General features: G+C 46.6%; 1 protein-coding gene across 1 annotated transcript; it reads right to left on the reverse strand.

Moving 5' to 3' along the window:
• Positions 1-226: 226 nt before the first annotated feature.
• On the reverse strand, positions 227-24,673 carry SPCS1 (signal peptidase complex subunit 1). The gene is made up of 4 exons (XM_073574306.1): positions 24,466-24,673; positions 23,162-23,221; positions 13,840-13,926; positions 227-511 (listed from the first exon to the last, which is right to left on the reverse strand). The coding sequence occupies exons 1-4, from the start codon at positions 24,499-24,501 to the stop codon at positions 395-397; spliced, it is 300 nt and encodes a 99-aa protein (XP_073430407.1). The 5' UTR covers positions 24,502-24,673; the 3' UTR covers positions 227-394.
• Between the last annotated feature and the right edge of the window lie 321 nt (positions 24,674-24,994).

Raw genomic sequence — 24,994 nt, forward strand, 5'->3', positions numbered from 1 at the left:
CTAAAAAGAAAGGATATAAAAATCCCTAAGATTTCCAATAAAAACTGTGCAATGTAAGTGAACATTTTAAAGTGTCCAAAATTATTTAAATTCTTGCCAAAACTTAGCCCAAAATAACGGATGGCGCCTCAAAGTAGCTTTAATGAATACGTATTCATAGGGAAAACATCACTGAATATACCAAAAGCAACACGTGAAATGTAACCGGACAGAAGAAAAAAAAATGTTAAAGTGTAAAACAAGTAACAGCTCAGCATCTTTATTGGACATTTAGACAATACCTGGAACACAAATCCTATCCCCACAATGTTCTGCTTAGCAGAAAACCAATCGGTTCATGTCTGTTTCCCATAGGTGGTCCTCCGAATTGGTGGTTAGGTCCTTAGGTGGGCCGTTATTTGTGCTTCTTGGATTTTTTGTCCTGCTGTTTCTTGTCATCTGTACCAGAGTCCTGCACCGGCAGCCATTTCAATGGATGGCGGCGATACACTGGCCACGGAGGAAGAGTTAACTGTAATATGAAACAAGGGGAAAGTCTGTAGTCAGGGGTCTTCTGTAGCTTAGATAAGGTCACGGCCACATAGGTTAGTAGTGAAAAGCAAATGAAGGCATTATTGATGCACAAGATGGCAAATGAATGCTTCTTTCTGTGAGCTAAGGAAAAAATGTTTAAGAGGGAGGGAGAAAAAGACACATGGATTGAATCAGGCAGTAGTTGGAGTGACTTCGATGGGAGAGGATCAAAGCTGTGGTGAATGGAGTTTTGGAGACTGTTGGCTGGAGGTGTATCCATAAGCTCCGGTTGTGATATCCATCGTCTGGAGAAACAAAGTTCCAGTCACAGCCTAACCCGGCTGAAGATACCAAAAGCTGTGGGCCAACCAAAAGTTGTGAGACAGTGGGTATGGCCTGTATGGGGCCAGTGGAACTACCAATCTCGGGAACTGGTGGACTCCTCATTGTATGTTGGCCATCTGCATGGATTTATTGTACAACCATGGATTTATAAAATAAAAATAGTTGCATCGTTAACATGCCTCGGTGATTTTTCTAACCCACAAAATCAGATCCTCACAAGTGGTGGCAGCTGGTGGGATCACCCAACTCTGGACAACATACCAGGGAAAGTTACTGAGCGGTGACTTGGCACAAGAAAGGGCAGACTCCATCTACAAGAGGCTCAAGAAGGAGTAGCTAAGAGCGAGCTAGAGTGGTTGCCCAAAGACAACCCTAATACAATGCTTGGACGACTGGGACCACGAACAACCCCATAAGGGAAAACAGCTTAAGGCTGACATCCAGATGGCAGAGGATCAACCAGCTGAGCTGAGGGGGATGCTGGATGCACTAGGAGAGCGGGCCAGGGAGACAGAGCGGGCCAGGGAGACAGAGCGGGCCAGGGAGACAGAGCGGGCCAGGGAGACAGAGCGGGCCAGGGAGACAGAGCGGGCCAGGGAGACAGAGCGGGCCAGGGAGACAGAGCGGGCCAGGGAGACAGAGCGGGCTGCAGTGTTAGGCCGGGGGTCACACTTGCGAGTGCAATGGGAGAAACTCATGGGAGTCTCGCCTCATTATCCGGCAGTGCCGCCGACAGTTCGGAGCAGAGCGTTCAGCTGCATAGAAATACATGCAGCCACACACTCCGGTCCCGAGTGCCGGCGATACTGCCAGGTATGGAGGAGAGTTTCTCACATTGCACTCGCAAGTGTGACACCGGCCTCAAACAAATATCTGGGTGTGCATGTAACAGTACCCCCATCAGCCCACACATGGAGGACCGTGGATTACAGGAGAGAGGAGCTCCCAACTTTAAGGTACCGGGATAGAATCACTGTTTTATCAGTAGATCACTAGAGGCCTAGTAAACCTGCTACCATGTAGTCCTTCATTTACATGGGCGATACATAACCTCGCCCCCAACACAGATTGGCAGCCTTCTGCCTATGCACAGTGTACACAGAAAACTGTCACAGTGGTGAGGTTATGCAGAGCTCAACATTCAGAGAATTGCTAGATCTGCAGCAGAGAAATCTGATTTTATGAAAACTGTAGCAAGTGATACATCGCTGGAATCAGGGTGTCTGCCCCTACATCATGCTGCTCTCCGATGGGGTAGCAAAAAACTGGTGACAGATCCCATCTAAACCTTCACGACTTTAAATGTATCAATATGGCAGAGATTGACTTCACAATATATGATGTAGTGGATGTGTCATGGCGAAACAAAATGATTCATAAACGTGGTACCGCTGTAATCATACTGACAAGAATAAAAGCCGCCTAATGCATTTTACCACACCGAACGGCATTTAACGGAAAACAAAAAACATTCCTGAAGGGCTGTTTTTTGTTCATTTTGTCTCCCAAAAATCAGAATAAAGAAAAAAAAAAAAAAAATAGTGTGTGCCCAAAAATGGTATCAATAAAAACCAACTCTTCGCACAAAAAGACAAGCCTTCAAATGACTGTCGGCATAAAATATCGAAAAATTATAGCTCTCAAAATGTGGCGATGCAAAAACTAGTTCGCCCTAGTGTGCTACATTTGGTGCCCACATGTTTGGCATTTCTGAATCAATGAGAGACCGCCTAATTTATGGGTGCGTGTCTCCAGAAGCACGAGCTGGGCATAATATACTGGGCACTACAACGTACTGGTCACTACAATGGCAGATTTGCCATTTTCACTCAGGAACATCCGCTGCTGCTTGTTTCTGGAAAACACCCATGAAGACAAATCATCACTACATCTGTACATAAATTCCCAAAGAGGTATCATTTCCAAAATGGGGTCACTTGAGGAGCGAGTGCGCAAAACTATTCTTGGAAAATCTGGGCTCCAGGAGGCAAATTGTGCACCTTCATCACGAGTCTCGCCGTGTGGCTAAGCAGTACTGTAAAGCCACATATGGAGTATTTCCATGTTCAGCAGAAATTGCGCGACCAATTTTAGTGACATTTTTACCCATTTCCTCTTAGTGAATATGTAAAATCTGGGGCCAACAACATTTTTGTGGTAAAAAGGTCATTATTCTTTCACCATCAAATGGTATAAAATTGTGACATCTGTGGTGTCAACATGATCATTGCGCCCCTAGATTAATTGAGAGATGTAGTTTGTAAAATGGGATCACTTATGGGGGAAGGGGAGGAGAATTCTGCTGTTCTGGCACCTCAGGGGCTCTCCCAGTGGGTCATGGCACCCGCAAACTGAAACAGTAAAATCTGCACTATAAACCTGGCGCTCCTTCCCTTATAAGCTTTATACTGTGCCTCAAAAGTGGTTTACAACCACATGTGGGGCATCGGTGTACTCAGGAGAAATTGTATGGTCCATTTTCTACAGTTACCTTTGTGAACATGAAAAATATTGGGTAAAACCAACATTTTTTGTGAGAAAATAGTAGGAATTAATTCTAACGGTAATTATATTTCTAGGAATCCACCATGACAGCACGACAGGAGGTAGTCCTTATCTTCTAGGGACAGGAAACCCATGAGAGGTTAAAAGCTCCCCTCCCCCTCAGGGTTTTACCAATCACCACACCAGGATAGATACAACCTAATTTTACTGAATTCTCTCACAAATTTTAACATCATATAAGTACATGGAATTCAGGGGAGGGTATGTAAGGGTGCGGTCATGAAGGACTCCTGGAAACATAATTATAGTTAGGACAAATTTCGACTTTTACAATTGTAGTAAATTAATGTAGGTTTTGACTCCTGTTGTGAACTCATTTTCTAGTTTACCTCTGGCTTCTGGTGAGGGTGGTGGAACTGGATGTGTTGACAGAGGAGTCGTGAGTTCTCTATCCGGGATCCCTCTAGTGGTAACAGTAGGTAATGAAGCCAATCTAAATGGCAGAGACCTGCCACCTGAGGAGGAGGACTGTGAGTGGACATCAGGAGTCTCTGACTGGATTTAAGACAGCCGACGCCCTAATTTTGTGCTGGTGATTTGTTCCTGCCCTGAGGTTCTGGTTTCCAGTTCTGTTCCTGCCTTCTCAAGCTAAGTGTGCTCTGCTATTTTTTCACATGAGATTTGGTCTTGTTTACTCAGTTTTTGTTGTCAGCCAGCCCCTGTTGGGGATGTGCTGAATTTCCATTCTTATGTCTGTTTATGCCAGTTTGCTTTTTGTCCCTGATAAGATTGGTCTCTTTTTGCTCTGTGTTCAGAATATACCAGAGTGCTGATATAGGGAATTGAAGTCTAGCGACTTCAGGGTTTTTGTTATCAGAAAGTGTTGGACATTTTTTGGCAGGGTTTTGCGCGTGATTGCAGACAGAGTCTTTCCTTTCCTGTCCTTTCTAGTTAGTGTGGGCCCCATCGTTTGCTCAGCCTATTTTTCTATCTGTGTTTGTGTTTTCATCTTGTCTCACCGTCAATACATGTTTGGGGGCTGTCTATTGCTTTGGGGTCTGCTCCAGGGCAGTTTAGATTTCCCCTTTTCTTGCTTTAGGCTTATTTAGTTCTCCGGCTGTGACGTGGAGTCTAGGATCATCGTAGGTACGCTCCACGGCTACTGCTAGTTGTGTGGATAGGATCAGTGGTCTGCAATCCGCTTAGTTACAAACCTCTCTGATTTTCTGTGGCTTAGCTTGCTTTTGTTTTTCCTCCCCGGTGACTCATTCATAACAGACTCCCATATGAATGTAAGTTGGTAGCAATCTACAAACTCCATATAGGGATATCCACCCTTCCTGATTCTCCCATAGTGAACTTCTACTTGATAAACCGACTTATAAACCTTTATATCGGTCAGCTGACCATTGGATAACCACCTTCTCCTGCATGACAGTCATTTTTCGAACACAAATATAAAAGTATATATATTTTTGAATTCCTACTTTTCCAGGACGTCCTTCATGAAAGCACAACAGGAGAAATACCAAATAAATGGATTTTAGGGTGGGACCACTGCCTGAAGGACTTTCCTTCCATAGGCTTAAGCCCACTTTACATTTAGCGATGCGCCAGTGATCCCGACCACGATATGACCCGGTCAGGATCGCTGGTGCATCGCTAAATGGTCACTAGTGAGCTGCCAAACAGGCAGACTCACCAGCTATGTAGCAACGCAGCAGCGGTCATTACTTACCTTTCAGACGCGGCGATGAAGACATCCTCCCACCCGCGTCCACGCGTCGCTCGTCGGCGCCAGCAGGAAGCAGCAGACGAGAAATGGACGTGGACGATCTCGCGTGATCAGCGATAGCCAGCGGGGGGAGCCGGTCAGAGGTAAGTATCACACAGCGATATCACTAGCAATATCACTGCTGCGTCATAAAGTCGGTGGCGCTTTAGCGATATTGCTATGTGTAAAGCCCCCTTTAAGGTTGTCCCGATAATACTGTATGTCTAGCTTGTAGTGCTTACAGAAGGTGCTTAAACTAGACCAGGTTTCAGCCCTACAGATCTGGTCCTCAGAAGCTCCTGCCTTCATAGTCCAAGAAATGGAAATTGCCCATGTGCCTTAGCTTTTTCAGGACAATTTCTTCCTTCTGAATAATATGCCATGGAAATGGAGGAAGTGATCCACCTGGCTAAAGTAGTTTTTTAGTCTTTTTGCCTTTGCTCCTGCCCTAGTAGTGAACAAAGATTTTAGTCTAGTCTCCAGGGTTCCATAGTTTCAACATACCGTATAACCGACCTCATTACGTCCAGTGCATAGAATAATCTCTCCTCATTCCTTGGTTGTTGAAATAAAAAGTTAGCTTGATCTCCTGGTTTAGGTTTGCATTGGATAGCACCTTTGGAAGAAACGATGGGTCATCTTTGTGTACCATCTTATCTTTTAGAACGTGAAGATAGGGGTCCCTCACTGATAAGACCTGGTGTTATGAATGAGTCACCGTAGGAGGCAAAAACAGAAATACTAGCTAAGTCCAGAAAACCAGAGAAGTTGGCAGCTATCGGATTGCAGACCCCTGAACCTAACAACAACTAGCAGTAGCCGTGGGGGGTTCCTACGGTGCCCTAGACCCCTCGATCACAGCCGGAGAACTACATAGCCTAAAGACAGAAAGGGAAATCTAAACTGCCCCAGAGCAGACCCCAAAGCAATAGGCAGCCCCCAACATATAATGACGGTGAAGCAAGATGAAAAAAATCAATCACACAGATAGAAAGATAGGCTGAGCAAATGATGGGGCCCAAGCTAACTAAATAGGACAGGATAGAAAAGCTGCTGTCTGCAATCCGCCAAAACCCTCTCAAAACAAGAGCCAACAGACTGATAGGGAAAAAAGCCCTGAAGACACTAGGCTTCAAAAAGACTATATCAGTGCTCAGGTATTTTCTGAAGACAGAGCAAAAAGGAATTCAGCTCACCCAGCAGGGAAAGGCAGAAATCCAGAAAAACAAGGCAAAACAAAACCAAAACACAAATGCAAAAAGCAGAGCAAAAAACTTAGCTTTTGAGGAGCAGGAATCAGACTGGTCTCCTAGAATCCCTCAGAGAAATCACCCGCAAGGCAGAAGGGTGTCGGCTGCCTTATATAAAGTCAGCAATTCCAGTCACCCAGTCATCATTCTGCTCAGGTGCTTTGTAATCAGCCTCACTACCTTCCTTCACCAGAAGAGGGAGTTCATCAGACCTCAATGGTGAAGTGGAAAATTAACTCACAACACCTGGATCTCTCCCACTCTCTTAGCTGAAGTGACTGCTACCAGGAATGTGGTCTTTATGGAAAGCAATTTGATGCTGACCTCCTCCTGGGGCTCAAAGGGAGACTTGCATAAAGCACCCAAGCACCAAATTTAGATCCCACGTCAGCACGGATTTCCTAATCATAGGTCTTAGTCTGGTGATAACTTTAGAAAACCTAGATTTTAGAGTGGAGACAGTCTCGGTGAGATGCGTCACTGAGTCCACCACCAAGAAAAGATTGTCCAAGTATGGGATGATAAATTATCCCTTTCTTTCTCAAGAAGTCAACACCTCTATCATTTTTGTAAAAATATGATGTGCCGAGGACAGTCCGAAAAGTAGGCACTGGAATTGGTGGATTATTCCCTGATACTCCAGTGCAAAATTCTTCCTGTACCTGACTCACTGATTTAGGGGCTTTAGGTTTACAATGGTATGGCATTTTCCTGAAAGATTTTTATGGAGAAGAGAGTGGAATAGTGGCCCTGACCAATTTTCAAGTGGGGTACTGGAATGACTGCTCCAAACTATCAGATCCCTGACATCTCCTAAATGTTTTTTCAAGGAGGCTGGAGATTGAGGAACGGTGAGGCGAAAATTTTGCTATGGGGGTTTGGTAAACTGTATTCTGTAACTTTACCCTACAGTTAGTAGAATCCATTGATTTTCTGAGATCGCCAACAACCCTCCGATAAAAAAAAAAAAAAAAAAAAAAAGGAAGGAGAAAGAATAAAAAAAAAAAAAAAAAAATCGGAGCCTTCTCCCAACTGCCCTGGTAGAAGTAAACTGGATAGCTCTACCCTTACCTCGCTTGGGGTAGCTTTGACTTCCCGTTTTACCCCTACCTTTGAAATCTTGTTTCTGGGTTGGAAGGGACCTAAGAAAGGAGCAATATCTCCTAGGCCAGCCTCAGAGTTAGACAGGAGGTTGGTTCTAGCTGTAAACCTTACAGATTTCTGTTGAAGAATCCGCCATAAAGTTGTGTTGCTTTTTTTAGCATGGGAATGTATTGTAATAAAATCCAATACTCCCAAGAAAATTGTAAGTGTGCAGCTAGCTCATCAATCCACAGACACATGGACCTAGCTACTGAGCCTTCAGAGGGAATTGAAGTTTTATTTGCCACTCTAGCAATAGGAATGTCAATTTTTGGGATCTCATTCCAAACCTTGACTTCCCCTGGATCAAAAGGGGAGACGAGCCTTAATCTCTGGGAATAACGATCCTTTTTTCTGCATCTTTCCATTCTTCCATAATTATGGCCTCTTCATGTTTGTTGACTGGGAACACTTTCTCTGTGTTCTTAATCCTAAAAAACATCTTCTCCTGAAAAGAGTGCGCCACATGAGTCTTCAATCCTCATGGTACTCCATACCGTGCGTAAGAAATCATCAGTGACCTCAGGAGTAATAATATTTATCTCTCCTCTGAGTGGATTTGGAGTGTAACCTCTGAGCCTTCTAGGTCCTGATCAGAGTAATAAGAGGCTTCCTTCTCTGATGAATCCTCCATCTCCCATCTAGCCCTTTTGTGATGGGATGTACTCTGAACCATCTGAGGTGGTATAAGACTGGAGACCGCGCTCTGTACACTGTTCACAACAATTACATCTCCAACAACCCTTTGTATGGCAGGTCCCAGGTGTATGGCATGCTCACCATCTATAATCCCTTGTGTTCCATGCTGGAATGCACTCTGTGCCATCCATTTCATGTGTTCCCCTTGAAACAGCAAGTGTGTTCCATCCTGAAACGCATGCGCACGGGTAGAGTCCTCTGGAAACCAGAAATGCGGCCCATGTTGAAATACAGACAGGATGTGCGATCAGGGGATGCAGAGAGCCCACCACAGAGGGAAGTGTTGAAGTCAGGAGCCACTTCCCACTCTACTGACCTGGCTGATGGACCCCTACCCAGTGAGGTATCAGCCCATAGCCTCTTCAAAGAGGGAAGGGAAGAGATTTATCCCCTCCAATCCCCCTGAGCTCCTCAGGTAAATCTTTGTGTCGATGCCCAGTCTTCTCCTGCGCTGCTAGGGACAGGAAAAAGACAGAGGGTGAGGTGGAAGGGGTAGGAGTTTTAACCTCTGGTGTTTTTTGTCCCTAGGGGAAGAGAAGGACTACCTCCTGTTATGAGGGACATCCTGGAAATTTATTTATTCATGTCACATGGGGGTTTAAGGCACCCACCACACATCTAGATACATTGAGTTTTTAAATGAGTTTCTAAAATGGGGTCACTTGTAGGGTGGTTTCCATTGGTTAGGCACATTAGGGTCTCTCCAAACATGACATGGCGTCCGCTCTTGATTCCATTGTTTGCACTCAAAAAGTAAAATTGTGCTCCTTACCTTTGCCAGTAGTTTTTCCCCACATATGGGGTAGCGGAGTACTTAGGAGAAATGGCATGGTCCATTTGCTCCTGCTACCCTTGGGGAGGGGGGGGGGGGGGAAGGGGGGGGTGCTAAAGGAAAATCTTTGTGGAAAGGAGGTAAAATGTAACATTTTTCCTTCGACAATGAACTCATGTGAAGCACCTGAAGGAATAATAAATGTCTTGAATGTAGTTTTGAGGGCTTTGAGGGGTGCAGTTTTTAGATTGAAAATACCCAAAAATGACACCAGTCATATAGGCCCCCCCACAGTCACTTCAAATTTTATGTGGTACCTAAAAAAAGAAAAAAAATGGTCCTGTAAGTTTTGTTTAAAAAAAATGGGAACTTGTTGATCTTTTATTAACTTTTAACTTCCTAACAAAAAAAAAAAAAATGTGTTTAACCCCTTTCTGTCATGTGACGTACTATCCCGTCCATGTGCCCTGGGATTTAATTCCCAGGGACGGGATAGTACGTCATAGCGATCAGTGGCGCCCACGTGGTGAGCGCCGCTGATGGCGGCCGGGTGTCAGCAAATTATCACAGCTGACACCTGGCACAATGTGTCAGGGGCGGTCACGGACCGCCCCGACACGTTAACCCCTTGCACACCGCGATCAAACACGATCGCGGTGTACCAGGGGTTAAAGGGAAGCATCGGCAGGGAGGGGGCTCCCTCCGTGCTTCCCTGAGACCCCCACAGCAGCGCAATGTACAGCGCTGCTGCGGGGGGCTCCATCCCTGCAAGTCCCCGAATCCAAAATGGCGACGGGGACCTTCGGGGGCCTGCAGGGAGCTGGCTTCCTCATGCCTGCAAAGCGCAGGCAAGGAGGAAGCCTTGTGCAGTGCCTGTGACAGATCGCTGATCTGTCACAGTGATCCGTGATGTGACAGATCAGCGATCTGTCACATGACAGGTATGTCCCCACCTGGGACAATGTAATAAAGTTAAAAAAAAAAAAAAAGTGTAAAAATAATTTAAAAAAAAAAAAATATTCCCTAATAAATTTTTGGGAAATTAAAAAAAAAAATAAATAAAAATAAAATAAAAAGTACACATATTTGGTATCGCCGCATCCGTAACGACCTGCCCTATAAAACTGTCCCATTAGTTAACCCCTTTAGCGAAACCCTTAAAAAATAAAAAACTAAGCAAAAAATAATGATTTATTATCATACCGCCGAACAAAAAGTGCAATAACGCGCGATCAAAAAGACACATACAAATAACCATGGTACCGCTGAAAACGTCATCTTGTCCCGCAAAAAACGAGCCACCACACAGCATCATCAGTGAAAAAATAAAAAAGTTATAGCTCGCAGAATAAAGCGATGCAAAAATAATTATTTTTTATATAAAATTGTTTTCATTGCATAAAACCGACAAAACCTAAAAAAACCGACCTAAATGAGGTATCGCTGTAACCGTGCTGACCCGAAGAATAAAACCGCTTTATTAATTTTACCGCAGGCGGAACGGTGTAAACACACCCCCCAAAAGAAATTCATGAAACGCTGGTTTTTGTTCGTTCGTCGTCCCAAAAGTCGGAATAAAAAGCGATCAAAAGATGTCACGTGCCCGAAAATGGTACCAATAAAAACGTCAACTCGTCCCGCAAAAAATAAGACCTCACATGACTCTGTGCGTCAAAATATGGAAAAATTATAGTTCTCAATATGTGGTGAAGCAAAAACTATTTTTACAATAAAAAGAGTCTTTTAGCGTGCGACAGCTGCCAAACATAAAAACCGCCATAAATAGTAAATCAAACCCCCCGTTATCACCCCCTTAGTTAGGGAAAAATAATAAAATTTAAAAAATGTATTTATTTCCATTTTCCCATTAGGGTTAGGGCTGAGATTAGGGTTAGGGGTGTGTTGGGGTTAGGGTTGGAGTTAGAATTAGGGGTTTCCACTGTTTAGGTACATCAGGTGGTCTCCAAATGCAACATGGCGTCTGATCTCAATTCCTGCCAATTCTGCGTTGAAAAAAAGTCAAATAGTGCTCCTTCCCTTCCAAGCTCTGCCATGCGCCCAAACAGTGTTTTACCCCCACATATGGGGTATCAGCCTACTCAGGACAAATTGCAAAACAACCTTTGGGGTCCAATTTCTCCTGTTACCCTTGGGAAAATAAAAAGATTGGGGACTAAATGATCTTGCTTGTGGAAAAAATACGATTTTTTTATTTTCACGCCCGGGCATTATAAACTTCTGTGAAGCCCTTGGGGGTTCAAAGTGCTCACCACACATCTAGATAAGTTCCTTGGGGGGGGGGGGGGGTCTAGTTTCCAAAATGGGGTCATTTGTGGGGGGTTTCCACTGTTTTGGTACATCAGGGGTTTTCCAATCGCGACATGGTGTCTGATCTCAATTCCAGACAAAAAAGTCAAATGGCGCTGCTTCCCTTCCGAGCTCTGCCATGCGCCCAAATAGTCGTTTACACCCACATATGGGGTATCAGCGCACTCAGGACAAATTGCACAATAACTTTTAGGGTCCTGTAACCCTTGGGAAAATATAAATTGGGGGTGAAAAGATCATTTTTGTGGAAAAAATATGATTTTTTAATTGTACCGCTGTACGTTATAAACTTCTGTGAAGCCCTTGTGGGTTCAAAGTTCTCACCACATATCTAGAGAAGTTCCTTGGGGGGGGGGGTCTAGTTTCCAAAATGGGGTCACTTGTGGGGGGTTTCCACTGTTTAGGTACATCATCGTATCACCAAACGTGACATGGCGTCCGATCTGAATTCCAGCCAATTTTGCATTGAAAAAGTCAAACGGCGCTCCTTCCCTTCTGAGCTCTGCCATGCGCCAAAACAGTGGTTCCCCCCCACATATCAGGTATCAGCGTACTCAGGACAAACTGCACAATAACTTTTGCAGTCCAATTTCTCCTGTTACCCTTGGTAAAATAAAAAAAAATTGAACCTGAAGTATTTTTTTTGTGAAAAAAAGTTAAATGTTCATTTTTTTTTTTAAATATTAAAAAAAAATCCTGTGAAGCACCTGAAGGGTTAATAAACTTCTTGAATGTGGTTTGAGCACCTTAAGGGGTGCAGTTTTTTAGAATGGTGTCACTTTTGGGTATTTTCTATCATATAGACCCCTCAAAGTGGCTTCAAATGTGATGTGGTACCTAAAATAAAATGGTGTTGTAAAGATGAGAAATTGCTGGTCAACTTTTAACCCTTATAACTTCCTAACAAAAAAAAAAAAATTTTGGTTCCAAAATTGTACTGATGTAAAGTAAACATGTGGGAAAAGTTACTTATCAAGTTTTTTGTATGCCGTATCTCTGTGATTTAAGGGCATAAAAATTCAAAGTTGGAAAATTGCGAAATTTTTAAAATTTTCGCCAAATTTCAATTTTTTTCACAAATAAACGCAAGTTATATGAATGAAATTTTACCACTAACATGAAGTACAATATATCATGAGAAAACAATGTCAGAATCACCGGGATCCATGGAAGCATTTCAGAGTTATTACCTCATAAAGGGACAGTGGTCAGAATTGTAAAAAATGGCCCGGTCATGAACGTGCAAACCACCCTTGGGGGTTAAAATATGATGCAGATGTAAAGTAGAAATTTAGGAAATGTTATTTATTAACTATTTTGTGCTAGACAACTCTCTGGTTTAAGGGCATAATAATTGAAAGTGTGAAAATTGTGAAATTTTCAAAATTCTCACCAAATTTCCAATATTTTCACAAATAAACGCAAGTCAGCTCAAACAAATTTTACCACCATCATGAAGTACAAAACGTCATGAGAAAATCTCAGAATCAGTGGGATCCGTTGAAATGTTCCAGAGTTATAACCACAAAGTGACACTGGTCAGAACTGTAAAATTTGGCCTGGTCATGAAGGTGAACACAAGCTTGAGGGTGAAGGGGTTAAGTTGAGGATACTTATCAAGTTTTTTGTATGCCGTATCTCTGTGATTTAAGGGCATAAAAATTCAAAGTTGGAAAATTGCGAAATTTTTAAAATTTTCGCCAAATTTCAATTTTTTTCACAAATAAACCCAAGTTATATGAATGAAATTTTACCACTAACATGAAGTACAATATATCATGAGAAAACAATGTCAGAATCACCGGGATCCATGGAAGCATTTCAGAGTTATTACCTCATAAAGGGACAGTGGTCAGAATTGTAAAAAATGGCCCGGTCATGAACGTGCAAACCACCCTTGGGGGTTAAAATATGATGCAGATGTAAAGTAGAAATTTAGGAAATGTTATTTATTAACTATTTTGTGCTAGACAACTCTCTGGTTTAAGGGCATAATAATTGAAAGTGTGAAAATTGTGAAATTTTCAAAATTCTCACCAAATTTCCAATATTTTCACAAATAAACGCAAGTCAGCTCAAACAAATTTTACCACCATCATGAAGTACAAAACGTCATGAGAAAATCTCAGAATCAGTGGGATCCGTTGAAATGTTCCAGAGTTATAACCACAAAGTGACACTGGTCAGAACTGTAAAATTTGGCCTGGTCATGAAGGTGAACACAAGCTTGAGGGTGAAGGGGTTAAGTTGAGGATACTCAAAGAATAGCAAAGGGTAAAGTCAGATAAATAAGTAGCATTTCTGCAACAAAATGCACTAGTTTGGTGCGGATATTGCCACAGCAGATAGGTCTATGCGGATGTAACCTGGAAGTGTAATTCATAAGTGACAAATTCCATGGAAAATGGACCATCACCAATGTCTTATCATTAGAACAGAAGATGACCTGACGTGTAAAACAAAATACCAAATTCAGTTCTTAAAAATAATACAACACTAAAGTAACATACCAAGCAAGACACAGCAAAGCCTGCAATGACTATGTACACCGTCCAGCCAAACTGCTCAATCACATAGCCATAGATGAAGCCAATCACCTAGAAGAGATGAAAAAAAATAATAAATTAAGTCTTCAGAATTAGCCGTTTGGTCTGTACCTGATGAATAACTTTTTGGCCACTATATGACTTGTAGCCTGCATTTTCACCAGTTTTCCTCTAGGCAAGCTCAATCTCTGATTCACATTCTACTCTGAGCTGGTGGAAGGAGGCTAGCTGCAGTGATTTCTCCCATGCACAACAGATAGAGACGGAGTCCTGGTCTTCATTCATTTTACAGCACTCAAGCGTGTGGAAAATTATACAGCAATAGTGATCAGTTTAGTTATGAATCTGGCACTGCGTTGCGGTAAAAGATGGATTTTGGTTCTTACCGTAAAATCTCTTTCTTGGAGCCTTCATTGGGGGACACAGAATACCATGGGGTGTATGCTGCTGCTGCTGCTGCTGCTAGGAGGCTGACACTATGCAAAACAAGAAAATTAGCTCCTCCCCGGCAGTATACACCCACCGACAGGCACTAGGCACCTCAGTTGGTGAGAAAGCAGTAGGAGAAGCAACGGAAACTCTCTAAACATATGTACCAACCCAACAGGGGACTCAAAGACCCAACACGGTACAATTTAAACAGGGAGGGTGCTGTGTCCCCCAATGAAGGCTCCAAGAGAGATTTTACGGTAAGAACCAAAAATCCATCTTTCTTTATCGCCTTATTGGGGGACACAGAATACCATGGGACGTTCCAAAGCAGTCCCAAGGGCGGGAACAGCAATAAGGAACGAAAGAACAGGAAAGGCTTAGGTCGGCCGGTGCGCCACCGCCGCCTGCAGAACCTTCCTACCAACAACTGCATCAGACGAGGCCTGGGTATGAACCCTGTAGAACCTCGCAAATGTATGCAAGGACGACCAGGTCGCGGCCCTGCAAAGTTGCAGAGCCGAAGCCTGGTGTCGAACGGCCCACGAAGCTGCCACAGCCCGGGTGGAGTGAGCTCTCACTCCCGGAGGGAGCCGTTTTTCCTGAAGTCGGTATGCTTCCTGAATGGTAGAACGAATCCAGCGAGCGATCGTGGATTTGGATGCCGGAAGCCCTTTCCTGTGACCTTCAGAGATGACCAGCAATGAATCGGATTGACGAAGTGAAGCGGTCCTAGCAAGGTAGACACGCAAGGCTCTAACAACATCCAGCTTGTGGAGTGACCTCTCAAGAGGGTGAGAAGGAGCCGGACAAAACGATGGAAGAACGATATCCTCGTTGATGTGAAAGGAGGAAACCACCTTTGGCAGGAAGGAAGGAACGGGCCTGAGGACGACTTTATCCTGATGGAGCACCAGATAAGGAGAACGGCATGACAAGGCCGCTAACTCAGAAACTCTTCTGATGGATGTAATGGCGATCAAAAAGGACACCTTCCATGACAGAAGTGACAAAGGAATGTCCTGGATGGGTTCAAACGGCGCCTTTTGGAGAGCGCCAAGAACGAGATTGAGATCCCACAGTTCTATTGGAGAATGATGAGGAGGAGCCACATGAGCGACTCCTTGGAGAAACGTCTTAACCTGCGGTAAGGAAGCGAGCTCTCTTTGAAAGAGGATAGACAAGGCAGAAACCTGGCCCTTCAGGGTACTGAGAGACAGACCTGAATCTAAGCCAGACTGGAGAAAACCCAGTATGGACGGAATGGAAAAGGCCATTGGAAAAACTTTTTTATCGTCGCACCAACGGAAAAAAGCCTTCCAACACCTGTGGTAAATGCAGGAAGAGGCTGGCTTCCTGGCTTTGATCATCGTCTGAATCACCTGGCTGGAAAAACCTGATTCTCTTAGGATTGCGGCCTCAACGGCCATGCCGTTAAATTCAGAGACCGAGAATTCTCGTGGTAAAGGGGGCCTTGCGAGAGAAGATCCGGACGGACTGGAAGTCTCCAGGGAACGGCCGCGAGCATGTTCACCAGTTCCGCATACCTAGGCCGTCTCGGCCAGTCTGGAGCCACAAGAATTACTGGAACGCCTTCCGATTTTATCTTCTTGACCACTCTTGGGATCAGGGCAAGGGGAGGAAACAGGTAAGGGAGTTGGAACTGGGACCACGGAATTACTAGGGCGTCGCAAGCGACGGCTAGAGGGTCCCTGGACCTGGCTACGAAGCGTCGAACTTTGTGGTTCATCCGAGATGCCATGAGGTCGACGTCCGGAGAACCCCAGCGCTTGCATATCTGATCGAAGACTGAGGGATGGAGAGACCATTCGCCTGACGCTAGGCCTTGACGACTCAGAAAGTCGGCTGCCCAGTTTTCCACCCCTGGAATGTGAACGGCGGAGATTGCTGGGACGTAACGTTCCGCCCAGCGCAGAATCCTGGCCACTTCTGACATGACTTGGTGGCTGCGCGTGCCGCCCTGATGGTTTATGTACGCCACAGCCGTGGCGTTGTCCGACTGAATGCGGATCGGCTTGCCGACGAGAAGGGGTTGCCAGCGAAGAAGGGCCAGAAAGATTGCTCTGATCTCGAGCAGATTGATAGGAAGAAGAGCTTCCTGAGGGTTCCAGTGTCCTTGAGCCGTCCTCTGATGAAAAACCGCTCCCCAACCCAGGAGGCTGGCGTCGGTGGTGATGACTTGCCACCGAAGCGGGAGGAAGGACCTCCCTTGGAGGACTGATGTAGACATCGTCCACCAAGTGAGGGATTGCCTCACTTTGAGAGGGAGAAGAATTGGCCTGTCTAAGGACCTCGTCGTCTTGTCCCAGGCTGAAAGGAGGGACAGCTGAAGAGGACGAAGGTGAAACTGTGCAAAGGGCACTGCTTCCAAGGAAGCTACCATCTTCCCCAGAACTTTCATGCAGAATCGAAGGGGAATGGGCGTTGGCCGTTTGAGAGCTCGAATCCGTTTGAACAGAGCCGCAAATTTTTCCCTCGGAAGAAACACCCGGGCCAGGTTCGTGTCGAACTCCATGCCTAAAAAGGTCAGACGCTGAGTGGGGCTGAGGACGGACTTTTCTTTGTTGACTAACCATCCGAGACGTTCGAGAGTATCCAGGGTTATCTGAAGACTTAGGAGACAGTCTTGACGAGACGAGCCCTTGATTAAGAGATCGTCCAGATAAGGAATGATGAGAATCCCTCTGGATCGAAGGATGGCCATGACCGTCGCCATCACTTTCGTGAAAACACGGGGAGCGGAGGCTAGGCCGAAAGGGAGAGCCGTGAACTGGTAATGATCGTCCTGAATCGCAAACCTGAGATATTTCTGATGCTGCAAGCAAACAGGGATGTGAAGATAGGCATCCCGTATGTCCACAGAACAGAGAAATTCTCCGGGCTCCATTGAGGATATCACCGATCGAAGAGACTCCATTTTGAAGTGAAGAATCTTCACGTGGCGATTGAGCAATTTGAGGTCCAGGATTGGCCGCAGGGAGCCGTCTTTCTTCGGGACTACGAACAGATTTGAGTAGAACCCTGAAAACCGTTCGTCTGAGGGAACGGGAACAATCACTCCGGCGGAAAGAAGGGAGGAGACGGCCTGAAAGAATCCTGGAATGTGGGACCGTTGTCTTGGAGGACGAGACAGGAAAAAACGCCTGTCTGGCAGGGAAGAAAATTCGATCTTGTAACCGGATGCGATGATTTCCCTGACCCAAGCGTCGTCGCCAAGCGTCCACGAAAAAGGAAAGCCTGCCTCCCACCCTGGAAAAACTTCCAGGTGGGGGTGCCCCGTCACTTGGAGGCAAACCTACCGGAACGGGCACCTGAGGACCTAGAGTATTGTCCTCTAGATCTCCAGCGGGGAGCGGGCTTGTTAGAAGGTTTCTTCTGTTCTCGCTCCCTAGATGCGGAAGGACGCTCTTGCTGGACAGATCTCTCTGTGGACGAGAACGGGCGAAAAGGCCTAAAGGGCCGAAAACCCTTTCTATTAAAAATACGTCTTGGTCGAGACTGGGGGAGAGAAGTACTTTTACCCCCAGTGGCATCGGAAATTATTTGATCCAGCTTGGCCCCAAAGAGCCTAGAACCATGGAAGGGCAGATTGGTGAGCGACTTTTTCGAGGTGGTATACGCATTCCACGACTTTAACCAAAGAACTCGGCGTACAGCTACTATATTGCTGTTAGCCCTAGCTACGCAACCGGCCGCATCTAAGGAGGCGGCTAAAAGGTATTTACCCGCGTGATTAATATGATCTGCTAGATCTGCCAGCTCGTCCTGGGGAGCTGCCGCTAAGATGCCCCTGCGAAGAATTTTTGCCCAAGCCGAAATGACTTTAGCTACCCAGGAGGAGGCGAAAATAGGGCAGAGGGAGGCACCGGAGGCCTCAAAGATAGACTTCACCAAAGATTCTAACTGCCTGTCTGTCGGATCCTTAAGCGATGCACCGTCTGGAAGGGACAGAACTGTCTTAGAGGCTATGCGAGAAACGGGAGGGTCCACTTCAGGGGCTTTGGTCCATTTAGAAAGCAAATCAGCCTCAAATGGGTACAGAACATCTAAATACCTGCGGCCCGAAAAGCGTTGCTCAGGGTGCTCCCAATGTTTGGCTAGAGTAGTATCAAACTCGTTGTGGTTTGGAAAAGTTTTAGATGGAGGTCTTGAACGTTTAAATGGAACAGAACATTCCTGCGGAAGGGGCTTGTCCTGCTTAATCTCCAGGGTTTGGAAAATAGCTGAAAGAAGACTATCGACCATATTTCGTGTTTTAGACATGTCATCTGCTTCTGAACTAGATCCTGATTGTGGATCGTCGTCTGACCTAAGGTCGTCCGCTGAAGGAGACGGACACCTGGGTGAAGCAGACGGACCTAGCGAACTGGAATACGAGCCCGATAGGAGACGCTTCCTGGACATCCTATTCGGCCTGTCCCTCTGAAGGTCGCTGTCAGGAGCGGACGACTCACCCTGAGAGGCGGTCGGAGCAGCGGTGGCTGAAGATAGCTGAGGTAAACGTTCTAGGACCTGGACCAGGGACTGAGAGACTTTGGTCAGATCGGATACCGACTGAGACATAGCTACGGCCCATTCTGGGAGAGGGGAAGTGCCCCCATCACGGGAATCTGTGTGCTCCTGAGAGGCCGACATAGCTGAAGGACTGCAGGACGGGCAGAAAGGCGATGGCTGACCCGAAGCCCACTTCCTTTTACAGCGCGCACAGGCGTAATGAGTAGCGGTGGGCCTGAAACTGAGCTCCCCTGCAGGGTTGGGCATAAGGGAAACTGCGCTGAATGGCCGCTGGAATTGGGGAAAGAACTGCGGAGGAGGGCTAATATCTCTGCATAGAGCAGAGCCTACCTAGTTCCGGCGAGCAGCAGAAACGCTGAAGTGTCCCCCAAGCAGCGCAGAAAGGCAGGACCGAAAAAACAGGAAATGCCTGATGAGGTGAGCGGTGGGCGGAGCTTAGCGGCTGAGCCGCAATTGGAGCTGGCATGAAGGAAGGGAGCAAGGAGCCCTGTGATGGGCTAAAAAAGGCGCGAGGACAGCGCGCTCAGAAGGAGGAGGCGCCCTGAGAGTGGAGCTGAACTGAAAGTGAAAGTTAAAACCGGCGCCGCAGCCCCGTGATTAAATCGCCCGGGAAGGAGAAAGTCCCTGTAATGGAGGTACTGGGCGCGCAGGAGAGCTGTGGAAAACCATGGCCAGCTGTGAAAACAGGGAGAGAAAATCCCTGTATTCAGCCCTTTAATATGAGTGGAGAGGCACGCGGCTGGTGAGAGCGGCGCCCGTCAGGCAGGGAGAGAGGCGGGAAATTCAAACAGCCTGGTGATGTCCAGTTCCCCACCAATGTGCCTCTTGGGAATGCTGTGGGCTGGAGGGATCGTACAGGCACCTACCTGACGTCCCTGAAGAGGATGACCACAGGAACCTCTCACAAGGGTAGTGGCAAGTCGCTGGCCGCTGTCCTCTGTACCCGCATTCTGCAGAAGACGGCATTAACCTCTTGATGGCGAGGAAAATCTTGCGATCGCCGTCTTCCTCTCAGCCCTGTCCCGAGAGAGGGGTGAGGAGGGGGATTTTGGCAAGGACCAGCCACCTGTCCACATTCCATAGCACCCGGAGGTGATATGGGAAAAAGTCCTGCCAGCGCACTGAGAGTTGCGATGTGGGATCACCACACTGCTCGCTCAGCCTCCTGATATGGGAAAGCAGAGTGAACTTTCACCCTGTTTCCCGACTCGAATCTGCAAAACAAAAGACAAGAGAATTAAAAAGTTCCACTAGAACACCTAAGGAAAGAAAGGTTAATTGCGGATCTGGGAAGATCCCGGTCCGCCTCCTACAGACACTAAGCACAAACTGAGGTGCCTAGTGCCTGTCGGTGGGTGTATACTGCCGGGGAGGAGCTAATTTTCTAGTTTTGCATAGTGTCAGCCTCCTAGCAGCAGCAGCATACACCCCATGGTATTCTGTGTCCCCCAATAAGGCGATAAAGAAAGACTTGTTAGTAAGCTCACCATGATCTTTCTATGACTCCCTCAGCCTGTTTCCTCTCCCTACTCCTAGCTCTTTCTCCACTCTCTCCGGAGAGTATAATGGGCTGTGCCACATGACACCACAGTGGGCTGCAGTTGGGCTATTTGTAGAGTGGATGATAAGTTCAGGAGGCAGGGGGAGAGGAGGAACAAGCGGCTGATAAGAGGAACATGAAGCAGATTTCTCTGATAAATTATATTAGAAAGTTTCTGATGTTTGCAAGCGCTATCGATTTATGCAAAGATTGTTCACCACAATTTGGGTGAATGCTTGGAATTTTTTTAATTTTACTTTAAGCATTTCACATGTCTTCCATATAGAATTAATCTGCATAAAAGGATGAGGAACTAAAATATGAAAAAAACTGGCAATATTGCATCAATTCTCCTGCGCTGATCCCAAATTAGAATGTGTATTATATACCCCAGAGCCCGGTGCATGAGCACTTTGAATGGAGCTCAAAAGCAAAGCACATTCAGTGTGTAGTGACTGCTACCACATACTGTAGATCAGCGCTTGTCCTCATAAGGATCTGGCACAGTTAGCCATTTTTATGTGGGTGGAGGGGCTGCAAGGGTTTGCTGCGGTCACTGTACTTAGGGCCCCGTTACACTAAACGACATGACCTTGTCAGGATCACTGGTGCGTCGCTACATGATCGTTGGTGAGCTGTCAAACAGGCAACTCTCACCAGCGATCAGAACAAGCGAGGACGCTGGTATCTAAGGTAAACAGCGGGTAACTAAGCGCCGCGCGCACTTAGTTACCCGCTGTGTACCCTGGATACCAGTGTGCTCACGCTGGGAGCTGGTATCCAGGGTAAACAGCGGGTAACTAAGCGCACGCGGCGCTTAGTTACCCGCTGTTTACTTTGGATACCAGCTCCCAGCGTCTGCTTACAGCGCTGGGAGGTTGCTGATCGTTGGTCTCCCGCTGCCACAAGCAGCGATGTGCGCTGGCCAGCGGGAGACCAACGATCAAACAATGGCCCAGGACATTCCTGCATGATCAGCGATACCCGGCGGGGGCGGTTGCTGATGCGTGCCACACACAGCGAGATCGCTGATGCGTCACAAAATCGGTGACTCATCAGCGATCTCGCTTAGTGTGAAGTACCCCTTAAGGTGGGGAAGTTTATAAGGGTCTGACACTGTCACTGTTGAGCGTCGAGGGATTGAGAGTGTACGTCTGCCAACTCACCAGAGCGGCATTGGTATCCTGTTGTGAAATCTGCACGCTGTCAGGATTCTCAGAGGCCAGGAGCAGGCAGGTATGTTTACCGCAAGTATAAAATTCGTATACATGCAGACTAGACGTGAGCAAGTATTATTATTATTTATTGTTTTAGCGCCATTTATTCCATGGCGCTTTACATGTAAGGAGGAGTATACATAAAAACAAGTACAATAATCTTAAACAATACAAATCATAACTGGTACAGGAGGAGAGAGGACCCTGCCCGCGAGGGCTCAGAATCTACAAGGGATGGGTGAGAATACAGTAGGCGAGGGTAGAGCTGGTCGTGCAGCGGTTTGGTCGATCGGTGGTTACTGCAGGTTGTAGGCTTGTCGGAAGAGGTGGGTCTTCAGGCTCTTTTTGAAGGTTTCAATGGTAGGTGAGAGTCTGACATGTTGTGGTAGAGAGTTCCAGAGTAGGGGTGATGCGCGAGAGAAATCTTGTATGCGATTGTGGGAAGAGGAGATAAGAGGGGAGTGGAGAAGGAGATCTTGTGAGGATCGGAGGTTGCGTGCAGGAAAGTACCGGGAGACGAGGTCACAGATGTATGGAGGAGACAGGTTGTGGATGGCTTTGTATGTCATGGTTAGGGTTTTGTACTGGAGTCTCTGGGCAATGGGGAGCCAGTGAAGGGATTGACAGAGGGGAGAAGCTGGGGAATAGCGGGGGGAGCGGTGGATTAGTCGGGCAGCAGAGTTTAGAATAGATTGGAGGGGTGCGAGAGTGTTAGAGGGGAGGCCACAGAGCAGGAGGTTGCAGTAGTCAAGGCGAGAGATGATGAGGGCATGGACTAGGGTTTTTGCAGATTCTTGGGTGAGGAATGAACGGATTCGTGAAATATTTTTGAGTTGAAGTCGGCAGGAAGTGGAAAGGGCTTGGATATGTGGTTTGAAGGAGAGATCAGCGTCAAGGATTACTCCGAGACAGCGAGCTTGTGGGACTGGGGAGAGTGGGCAGTCATTTACTATCGTAGGGGGGGCCACGTGAGATGGGGGAAAGATGATGAATTCTGTTTTGTCCATGTTGAGTTTCAGAAATCTAGCGGAGAAGAAGGATGAAATAGTGGACAGACATAGAGGGATTCTGGTTAGTAGGGAGGTGATATCTGGCCCAGAGATGTAGATCTGTGTGTCATCAGCGTAGAGGTGATACTGAAAGCCATGAGATTCTATGAGCTGTCCCAGGCCAAAGGTGTAAATAGAGAACAGCAGGGGCCCAAGGACTGAACCTTGTGGGACTCCGACAGATAGGGGGCGAGGTGAGGAGGTGGTGTGTGAGTGGGAGACGCTGAATGTCCGGTCTGTTAGGTATGATGAGATCCAGGATAGGGCCAAGTCTGTGATGCCGAGGGATGAGAGGGTCTGTAATAATAGGGAATGAGTATGTTGACAGAGGCTGGAATACGTCTAGTCGGAATGTGGCCGGGAGTTTGCAAATCACATACTGCAGACACACGACCGCCCCGCTGCCGGCACTGGAGAATCTTGACAGTGTGTAGTTTGTGCACTGTGAGCATTCACAAGTCTGCAGAGTGTAGACTTGTACCTCAAGGCCGGACAAAATCCAAAATAACACTTACTGCAGAAAAAAGAATAATTCCTTGAAATATCTGTTCGGCAAGTTTTTGACCTTTATAGTCCTGCGAATAAAAATAAAATAAATATGTGATAGGTGCCACAAATCACACACACATTAGACCTCGCTCACAACGGGCAAAATCAGTATCTGCTACACAAGTTTTATGCAGTGGAATTCTAAAATGCGAATTAAATAGGGTGTAATTCCCCACATAACGCTGAGACAAAGGGCATGCAAGACATTTTTCAAAATCTGCAGGTTTTTTTTTAACCCTATGTGAATTGGATAAAACCCCATTTCCCTTGTATTGTAAAGTAATATGAAGCAGAACTTCAGTAAGGAACCTGCTGCAAATCCACCGCCGAACACTAAATTAAAAAAGGAGTATAAAATATGTAAAATGTACAACTACATGTCTAAAGGGCGAAGTGCTAAAAACTGTTATAAGAAAAACATTTTTTCCCCCTTTAAACGCCGCTCTCTCCATGACCGAAATCAAACACGGCCGAAAGGCGGCACAAAACCCGGATGGGAGAGGCTGTACAACTTTACACGTCAAGCGTTGTGTGACGCAACCTCCGCAGCCTTTTAGTATTTCATTACAACGGACAAACCCTCCGCAGGGGCGTTGAGGAGCGGCGGCTGATGAGCTGCAGCAGTCACTTTACACAGCAATGTCTCGGTCCCCACTGGGAATAGCAGCACCAATGTCACTGTGGGAGGGGAGAATAGACTGTTACTTTCTGTGTGGCCCTACAGTGATTGAGGAGGGCTTCTCCAGCACTTGACAACCCCTTAAAAGGAGTATTATTATTTTGCATTGCTAATATAGAACTATCATATTCTGCAGCGTCTTACAGACACCACTGTCCCCATTGGGGCTCACAATCTAGATTCCCTATCAGGATGTGTTTGGAGAGCAGGAGAAAACCCACGCAAACACGGGGAGAACATACAGACTCCTTGCAGAGAGCATAACATTCAAAGTGCCATAGTTACATGGATGGATTTTCAAAGCAATGACACCAGCCTCATCAGGTCTGAGTCTAAAAACTGATCGCAGCTTGTACTGTGAGATCCGAGAGCAGATCCACTTTGTTCAGCCCTTAATAATTAGTCCCTATGGGTAAGGTGACTTTATGTCATTACTTTCTGTCCTCTCAGTAACAGGATGCAGCTTTGTAGCTCGCACTATGGTATTGGTCGGCGATACACCAGTAAGGTCACCGTTATGATGAGCCCTGGCACCAGGCATGGTGGTCCCGGGCACCGCTGTCATCGGAGCTCCGACTGCCCCCCACTCACCATCTGGGTGGGGATAGACGCAAATATGTCCAACATGATGCCAGCTGCACGGTCCGCCACACACTGCCTGCTAATGCCGGAAACACAAAACCACCGCAGCGTCAGCCAACACAGGACCCCGGAGCTGTCCTCACACCGCCTAACAGGACGCGGGTCACAGGCCCCCCGGAGCTGTCCTCACAGCGCCTGACATGACGGTAGAGGCTAAATCCAAGTCGGCTAAAGGACCTCTGCTGACGTCATGCCCATGTGACCAGAAGGGGCGGCGCCTCTTCCTCCATAGAACAGAGCAGAGAGAGGAAGCTGTGGGTGTCATGGCGGGAATTGGAGCATTTTGTGTGGATTTGGAGTGGTTTGGGGGTCACAGATCAGGTAAGTGAATGTTCATGCACGAGCTGGGGGTCTGCCTGGGAAGAAGGGGGTGATGTTGCTTGCATGGGGCTGCATGTGCATGCTGGAGGGGGGGGTCTGCCTGGGCAGAAGGGGGTGATGCTTGCATGGGGCTGCATGTGCATGCTGGGTGGTCTGC

The sequence above is a fragment of the Dendrobates tinctorius genome, unplaced genomic scaffold, assembly GCF_039654945.1.
Source record: "Dendrobates tinctorius isolate UK_male_01 unplaced genomic scaffold, ASM3965494v1 ptg000038l, whole genome shotgun sequence".
Lineage (NCBI taxonomy): Eukaryota > Metazoa > Chordata > Amphibia > Anura > Dendrobatidae > Dendrobates > Dendrobates tinctorius.

Bases quoted from the DNA above. Each gene is read 5' to 3' on its own strand.
- SPCS1 (XM_073574306.1), bottom strand. From the start codon at position 24,501: ATGTTGGACATATTTGCGTCTATCCCCACCCAGATG. The intron at 23,222-24,465 runs GTGAGTGGGGGG...TTTTATTCGCAG, and splicing joins CGTCTATCCCCACCCAGATG to GACTATAAAGGTCAAAAACT. The intron at 512-13,839 runs GTATGTTACTTT...TTCATATTACAG, and splicing joins GCTTTGCTGTGTCTTGCTTG to TTAACTCTTCCTCCGTGGCC.